This window comes from Geotrypetes seraphini, chromosome 2, assembly GCF_902459505.1.
Source record: "Geotrypetes seraphini chromosome 2, aGeoSer1.1, whole genome shotgun sequence".
Classification (NCBI taxonomy): Eukaryota; Metazoa; Chordata; class Amphibia; order Gymnophiona; family Dermophiidae; genus Geotrypetes; species Geotrypetes seraphini.
Window position 1 is genome coordinate 306,710,176 of NC_047085.1, and position 8,846 is coordinate 306,719,021.

At 45.1% G+C, this 8,846-nt stretch overlaps 1 protein-coding gene across 6 annotated transcripts in view; it reads right to left on the minus strand.

The window, feature by feature from the left end:
* The window catches only part of ZNF385D (zinc finger protein 385D), a 684,415-nt gene extending 677,424 nt beyond the window's left edge, over positions 1-6,991 (minus strand). The window contains exon 1 of one of the 6 annotated variants that reach the window (XM_033929937.1): positions 6,708-6,991. In XM_033929937.1, coding sequence (XP_033785828.1) covers positions 6,708-6,729 — 22 coding nt within the window. In that variant the 5' untranslated portion in view covers positions 6,730-6,991. The remainder of the gene's footprint in view (positions 1-6,707) is intronic. The other 5 variants (XM_033929944.1, XM_033929934.1, XM_033929936.1 and 2 more) reach the window with 5 other exon arrangements.
* Between the last annotated feature and the right edge of the window lie 1,855 nt (positions 6,992-8,846).

Consider the following 8,846-nt stretch of genomic DNA (forward strand, 5'->3'; position numbering starts at 1 on the left):
GAGTGTGGTGCAGTGGTTAAAGCTACAACCTCAGCACCCTGAGGTGGTGGTTCAGATCCACACACTGCTCCTTGTGACCCTGAGCATGTAATTTAATCCCCCTATTTCCACAGGTATATTAGATAGACTGTGAGCCCACCAGGATGGACAGTGAAAATGCTTGAGTGCCTGAATAAATTCATGTAAACTGTTCTGGGCTCCTCTGGGAGAACAGTATAGAAAATTAAATAAATGAATATACATGGGATATATTTGTATACAATGGAAGCAGGACATGCAAACCAATCTTACACAAATTTATTATGGAAATCTTGAAAATCCAACTGGTTTCTGGCCCTCAAAAAAACATAGTAGCTTACCATTGTCTTAGGGTCTCTTATATTAAGCTCTGCTAGATGTTTTCAGCAGGGGCCAGAGAGGTAAGTGCTCTGACACTCATAGGAATTATATGAACGACAAAGCATTTACCGCACCAGCTCACGGTAAAAACCTTTAGTGAAGTTTGATAAAGGGGGAGGGGCAGATTATATTGTAAGCCCTCTAGGGACAGGAAAATACCCACTGTACCTAAATGTAACTCACCTTCAGCTAATACTGAAAAAGGTATGACCTAAATCCAAAACCCCTTCTCTGATATAGCAACTTATATGATAGGAAACCTTCAACTACTGAAAACACATCTTTGAAATGTTAAAAGTTCAGGGAAGATATGTATGCCCATGAAATTTAAGCATCATTGTTATACAGTATGGGGCTCATAATCGAAACAAAAATACATCTAAAAACCTGCCTGAAAGACAGGTCGTCCAAGTGCTGATAATGGAAATGGGTTTTTAGACATATCTAGAGGCATTTTAGACCTCTGACTGCCGCTGTGCGTCCAGAGTGAAAAGGGGTGCTTTTGAGGAGTGGTTAGGGCAGGAGGTGGGCGGGGTGTGGGCCGACCAAACTTAATCGTCCTGCAGCGATAATAAAAAATCTGACGAGGTTGCCTGGACGGAACTTAGATATTTTGACATAGACGAAGTCAAAAGAGGTCTAAGTTCCAATTGGGTTGACGCTGAGCTGATTGTGGCTGCCGCGATCAGTTTAACAGCCCATGCAACCCGCTGCTGCCCCCCCCCCAGACTACCAGAAGAAGAGATGCCTAATCTCTCCAGCCAGACAGCCCCTCATCCCCCTCACCCCCTTCAACGATCGCCGGCAGGAGAGATGCCCAATCTCTCCTGCTGGACAACCCCCCCCTGAACCCCAGAATGATCACTGGCAGGAGAGATGCCCAGTCCCTCCTGCCAGACACCCCCACCCCCCCTAAAGGTAGCCCACCTGACTCTCCCCCCCCCAGCCCACCCCCACTATTATATACCACACACATATCTCCTGAGAAAAATTGAAGCAGGATGATTAAAGAGACCTCTTTTACAATAAAATAACACCCGGTATCCCCCCATCCCTCCACTTTTTAGTAAATCTAGCTCTAAGGGGTCCTTTTATTAAGGCGCACTAACTGATTTAGTATGCACTAAATGCTAAGGCAGATGTCTCAAAGTCCCTTCTCGAGGGCCGCAATCCAGTCGGGTTTTCAGGATTTCCCCAATGAATATGCATGAGATCTATGTGCCTGCACTGCTTTCAGCGCATATTCATTGGGGAAATCCGGAAAACCCGACTGGATTGCGGCCCTCAAGGAGGGACTTTGAGATCCCTGCGCTAAGGCATCCATTATATTCTTAGGGCACCTTAGCATTTAGCGCTCGCTAATCTTTAGCACGCCTTAATAAAAGGACCCCTGTGTATCCAAAGCAATTTAGGATAAAGCGATCTGCCCTAGGTCACATAGCTTCCCTTTTATGATGTTGCCCTAGCCACTAGGTTACTCCTCCTCCCTGCAGTCAGTGACTCTAGTTTTCTCCGGAATTGAATCGATATACCTATTAGAAAGTGACACAATGAAAGATAGATATCGCCTAAATCTACTGAGTGAGTTAAACCATGGCATCAAGATAACTGCTTCACTCATCTGACAATGTGGAATGTTCAGCTGGTTGAATTATGAGGCAATCTGTCACTTGAATCTGTACGTTTTTTTTTTTTTTTTTTTTTACCATTGTGTTTATTCAGCATTTCCCTGTGATGACTGATTTCTGAAAATCAGTCTTCCCAGCAAAATCAACTGCTACCGCAGCACACGAGTCCTGATGCAATGGTGTATAATGCTCATCTAATCATAAGTTACCATATAGAGTAGCCCGAGACCCCCGTGTCGATGGGCGTAGGATAACACGGGGCTGGCAGGCCTGCGTGTTGCCCATCGGCTGGGGCGGTCGGAGGGGCGGTGAGAGTGGGGGGGCAGTATGATTGGCTGTGTAGGGCAGGATAATTCAAATTGATTGGTGGTAGCAGGAGCGCGCGGTGGGGGGGGGGGTGAATTTATAAAAGGGGAAAGTGTGGAGGACTCAACCGTCGTGGGTCCTCCTGAGCCGGTTTTTCCCTCCCACCCACCCCATGTTTTTTTTTTTTGTTTGTTTTTCCCGGTAGTTGGGAGTAGCTTGGGGGCGGATCTCCCGAGCTACTGGGTCATTGGGGCTCATCCGGTGATGAGCGGTGGGCCGGCGGGGTGCCGTGCCTGGTGGGTCAGGTGACCCGGATAATGGGGCATGAGGGACATGCCACCCCTCTGACCCTTGCTGGGGTGGCAGGGTCGAGGGCACTGAAGTTTATGGGTAGCTCGGGAGGAGCTCTGGGAGTTTAGGTTAACTAATGTTATAATTGAAATTATATTATGTTAATTGTTATGATTAATAAATTGAGCTGCGGTTAATTACCAACAATTGTAGTCAGAGTGTTTTTTGGGGTAACGCTTGGGGAGTATTGGGGGAAGGGGGGGGAGTCAAGGTGTTGGGTTATAGGGCAACAGCGGACGTGTCCAGATCCCGCTGTTACCACCTTTCCCCATCCTCCGATTCTGTTTCCCCACTGCAAATGAGTCATTTCTCTTGAGCCAACAGCGACCCACCAGCAGCTACCCTTCTGAATCACTAGCAGCAGTCATGGGGCTCAGTTCAATGGACTTGAGTTACGGGCAAGGTGTATCAGCCACTTTTGTTATGCAGTGTACTATAATGCAGTGATGGTTTAGGCAGTGCAGGAACAGATGGCATAAACGAAGAAAGTTGTCCCATAATGGATGTTGCAAAAAAATAAAAAATAAAAAAAGGAGCTGGTGTTTTGAAACAATTAAAAATGTCTGTCAACTGAACGCTCTTTTCTTAATGAAGGTTCACAGCACAAAAACAGACACCAGTCATCGCAGTGCTACGTAGGAGGGGGGGGGGGTGCTGAAAAGTCCTCAGCCTAACCAAGACGAGAATGAAGTGGATGTGGTTCCATCAACGATCTGAAACAATGTCAGAAAACGGAGAATTCCGTCTCTGCAAATTGACACTTAATGAAGCAAAACTCTTCTCGGCTGCAGTGGCAAAATAATGCTCGGAATTCAGGAAGTGGCTGGGTTGGGCTGAGAACTTTTCAGCACCCCCCCTGCTACGATTTGCCTGAACTGCCCACCTCCAGCTTCTTCTCTCTAATGTATGGAGAATGTTTCCAGCAGCCGGTCTTTTATCTGCTGATAAATTATTAACACGACAGTTATCTTTGGAAAACTGGTTGTGATATGGAATTATTTATTTTAAAAATCCTTCACAAGCTGTATTAGCAACAATTTAAATATATATATATATATATATATATACTCGTATATACTGCAATGAGTGTCAGATCACAAAGTGTGCTGTCAGAAGCAGCTAAACTACTATTTATGAAAGGATAGACAACAAATATTTAAGCCACTGAAGGAAAAAGTCAAAGGCATTGAATAATATTTGCTATAAATCATTTCAAGGATAAATCTTAAGACATCTCTTTTTCTACACCCCCCCCCCCCTTAGAATATAGCTATTAGGAGCGTAATATTAGGAATATTGCATGCAAACACATATAGAGAGTTATACCTCTGTACAATCTAAAGTAGAACACTGTGCTAATATTAATCTTTCAGTGTTCAAGCATTATATGCTGTGCAGATGTAGTGACTTCTGGATTATTTGCTTCTTAGAGCTGTTGGCTTAAAGGTTGACATGTGGCATAAGCTATCCTGGCAAAGCCCTGCAACAGCACCAACTACGATTCCCGCAAAGACCGCTACAGAGATTCAGGTTAGTTTCTGAACCTCATCTTATCCTACCTCATGTATGTCGATTTTAAACAACTAGGAACGGGCGGGAGAGGGAACCGCTCAGACCTACAGTGCAAATTTTCAGCTACAGCGCAACACTCTGTAGGGTTTTCATGCCTTTTCATTCTATTTTCTTTTGTTCATACTATGGGCTCCTTTTACGAAGCTGTGTTAGCATTTTTAGCGTTAAACCCACGCTGCGTGGCTAGCTCAGTGTTGGCGTTAAGGTCTAGCACGCGCAGCAATTTAGCACATGCTATTCCACGCATTAAAGCTCTAACGCGGCTTGGTAAAAGGAGCCCTGTGTTTATTCCATGTTGACGGCATGCTTTTTTACATTATTACAGAGAGATGATTTTTTTTTTAAATTTTTATTTTAGGTGAATAAGCAATTAAGTCAATATACTATATGGTGTGATTATTTGGTACAGCAACATCTGGAGGCTTCCTAGAAAGGAGTTAACATGAAAAGCAATTAGGAAAAGGAGGGCAAAATCTTTTCTGAGTGTATAAATGAGCCATTTTCCATAGCCTTCGGGGGAGAGTTGCACTGCACGGTTGTGTTTTTATAGATTGCCATTATTCTGTACGCAGCGTTCAGATTTCCACTGCTGCCATCTGAAAAATTGCATTGCAGAATACAATCAGTAATCCCCTGAAGAAGGCAATGGGCTTGCAAGGTATAGCAAAATGCGTTTTGCATGCCTGACTAACCTCCCTCTTCCTTTTACAAAAGTGTGGAGGAGGTTTTTAGCGCCAGCTAGCGCTCTGAATGCTTTGCGCTGCTCAGACACAGGTCATAGAGTTCCAATGAGCGCCGGAGAACGCCGAGCATTCAGCATGCTGACCGGTGCTAAAACCTCTTCCAAGCCTTTGTAGAAGGGGGGGGGAGTGAATTTAGTTTGTATTCCCTATTTAGCATACATAGTCTATCGCTGCCCAGTGTAAACACTTACTTCTATAGTAACAACAAAAACAACCCTCCCACCAAAAAAAAAAACAGAGTTCTACCACAGTTAGGCAGGAGAGAGCTCATAGAGACATAACCTTACATTTATAATATCATACTGGAACAGGTTGAGCCGAAGACAAGTTTTCACTACATTTCTGTAGGAAAATAGAAACACAGCCATCTTTTCACCCAGAATCAAATTGCAGACTGGCCAAGCTATACATTGCTCAGGTGAAAACAAAAACATGCATTTTCCCCACAATACAATGCAAAACGGCGATTTCTCTTGTAAATTAAACAGTAGAAGAAATCATTCCATGACAAGAATGCCGTCAGGCAACTTGAGAGGCCTTTTCCTAGGTTTTAGAAATCAGGATGAAATGAAATCAGATTTACAAACATCTAGTGGGCTTAATCTTGCTAAGCATAGTGCTGTATAAATTTGGCAAAAGTTTGTTGTGTTTTTTTTTTTTTTGCCTACTTTAGAGCCTCAAATAGGTAAAAAGACAGGAATTGGAATAAATATCTTACATACCAGATAAAAGGCATGTCACATTGATAACAAAGTGATTCATTAAATTTAGATCGCTTTGCAAATGAGATGTGCAAAGTGGAGGGTAAGAATGCTTTTTCGTGGTCTCTCTACCTGTGCAGATGAAACTCTCATGCTTAAAAATGCACCCTTCAACACGGAGATTTTAAGAAAGCATCAGAAGCGGCATGATTAACTTTGTCAGCATCCATCTTCTCCTTCACAAATTCCTACACAGTTTTTGCTTCCAATATTACAGTGTGCCATTATTAAATTGCTGGGTATTCCTCTATCCTGCTGCAGGTAGCATCGTACTGATCATCCTACAGCAAATGAGAGCTAAATCACATTTTTAGACATACATGTAGCTTAGCTAGAGGTAAAGGAAGTTTTCACCAAGCAACAAAATCAAACTCCGGACAACCACAGTATTTAAGCAGCTCTGAGACCTCTAAAGGCTCATTACCGTAAATGCTCTGTTCCCCCCCCCCCCCCCTTTTGTAGTGCAGCCGGACTCATAAGTTAGATCTGCACCGGTTAGTTATCAGTCCATGAATTATTGCAAAGGAAAGAGATTGACGAAAAGACATCCCTTCCTTCTTTCTTGCAAGAATGTTGTTCCAACAATGATTTTACGGCAAAAGTCGGTCATCTTTGACATTTTATTAAGTTTCCTGATAACTTCTCTTGCTGCACGCCTTAACCAATTCCCCAAGCACTGCTTAGCTAGAACACGAGACCATTTCGATAGATCGAGTAGATAAGCCTGGTTCCCCCCCCCCCCCCCCCCCGGCGAGTAAACAGAATCGCAGACAGGTCCTAACACAAAGCCACGCATAAAGACACCTCTAAAACTGCAGAATGGCTACAGAACCACCGTTATCCATTTCCCGAAGCAGAGTGTGTGGCCAGTAGGACGATAGCCACAGTGCAATCAGCGACGACTGTGGAAGCCGGAGCACGAGCCGTGAGGGCAGCTCAGCACTTACCGAAATACATGATGTTTCTCATTACAGTACAGATCCCGCTGCTGTGTGTTCGGCATTAGCTCCCGCGCGGGGTTGACATGTACAGCAAACCTCTTTCATTCTACGTTCCGAGGACAATTTCCCAGCATTGCAGAAGGATCACTGTGCCTCCATCGGACGAGCGTTTTGCAGTGCAGGCTGCCTTATCCCTGATACAATCCCCGGTCTGATTTAGCCTTTACTCCGGCTGCATGCTGCACTGCCCATTCTTACTGTAATCTGACTCCTCCTTGTGATGTCCTTGCTGTGCCTCTGTGACATCAGTGCGAAGAGTACCACAGCTTCCTCCCCCCCCCCTTCTCCCCCCCCGAACAGGCTCAGATATTAGGTGTGCTTAAAGCAAACCTGAGTTGTAATGATTTTTGCTTTTTCCAAAATATATCGTTTCAGCTTCTACATCCTTTCCGTCCACTGAAGGGCAGAGGTGCTCTGTTGATTGAAAATATAGGATTTCTAATATTGGTGTCTTAGCTGTTACTGTGTAATAAACTTTATAAACAAACAAACTAGCAGGAACACGGTGGAACAGCTGATGTCACGTTTTTATTACTTAAAAACAAAGGCTGTATTTATTATTTTTTGTTGTTGTTATTGTTGTTAACACTTCGTTGCTCAAAACATATTACAATTTGCACTATGAGGATAATTTTATAAACTACATGCTAACAGTTACACACTGATTACAAGAATAAATCATTAATGGCATATACACATGTGTATGTGCACATATCTGTGTATAAGTCAAACTTCCTTATATGGTCATGTTCAGGCATAACATGGCGGCTGCCACAAGGACACCCTCCTCCCCTCCCCCCCCCCAAGCGCTTGCTCTGCGTTTTCTCCTGGCTTTGGATTATGTCGCTTTTGGCGTCAGAAGGGGATCCCTGTCTCATTGGAGGGGTTTGGGCTCAAGCACCGCAAATTTTAAATTCCCTACCACTGGGAAGCCGTGGTCTTTCCTCGGGCTCCCAGCAGCGTGATCATTGGGCTCCTCATAGCTTCATGTGTGCGCCTCCTTCTTCACTGGTTCTTTGGTGGGTCTCTTCTTTGCAGTGGCCTCGGAGGTGCTGCCGATGCTGCACCACTTTCTAGTCCCGAGCCAAGCAGGAGTCTGCCTTCCTGAATCATCGGTCAGACTGCTGGAGCAACCCGTGGTCTGCTGCTGGACGGCTGAAAGAGTTAAACACCCAAAGTGAGCCCTTATCAAGCTACTTCTCCTACCTAAGGACTGCTTAGCACAGTCTCCCTCTCTGGACAAGAGCGTTGTAGACCTGCTGACTCTGTGCCCTGAGATGGATCAAATCCCAGGCCTGCTCCTTGTGATTTGTAAGTCAGTTCAGCACAGCATGCCTAGAAAGGATGGGCCAACGAATCAGTGCCAAATGAAGCTCCAAGCTGCAGCCCCGCAGCTTCTCTCCTCCAACCCTTCCCGATGTTCCTCTGCAAGATGGAAGCAACAGCCTGAAAGATACATTGACTCTGTTGATCTCCCCTTACCACGGTCTACCTTGCATGCACATATAGACCCATCCTCCACAACAGGTGAAGGGTTCAGCACATGTGAAAACCCACCACGCACCATTCTTCCTACCTCAGTGGAAGTGCATACAACAGTGAGTGAGCAGTTCGGCATGGTGATACCTTCGTGGGACCCCAGTGACAGAACATCCCCAGTTGAAGGACGTAGATGCCTAGCTAATGCGTTGCCTCCCCAGAATACAAGAAGTACACACTCACAGCCAGTATATGGTACTGGTATCCCTCTGGGAGATACTGGATCATGACCAAACCAACCCAAGCCCAGATCTCCCTTAGAATACAGATCCAGAGATCCCCGGATGTTGCCCATCATCAGGGAGCCACATGCCAATTCCTGTATTGAGCACATAAGACCCAGATCTCCCTCCAACCTCCATGGATCAAGCCTTGCAAGCAGACGGAATGCATCAGATCTGCATTCGCACAGTAGGTCCAGATCAGGATGCAGGTGGCACAAAACTAAGGACTGCCACTCCAGGATGACAGACAGGCGTCGAAGATCCCGATCCTGCTCAAGGTTGCAAAGCATTTCCCCATCCTACCGGCAGCAATGGAACTATT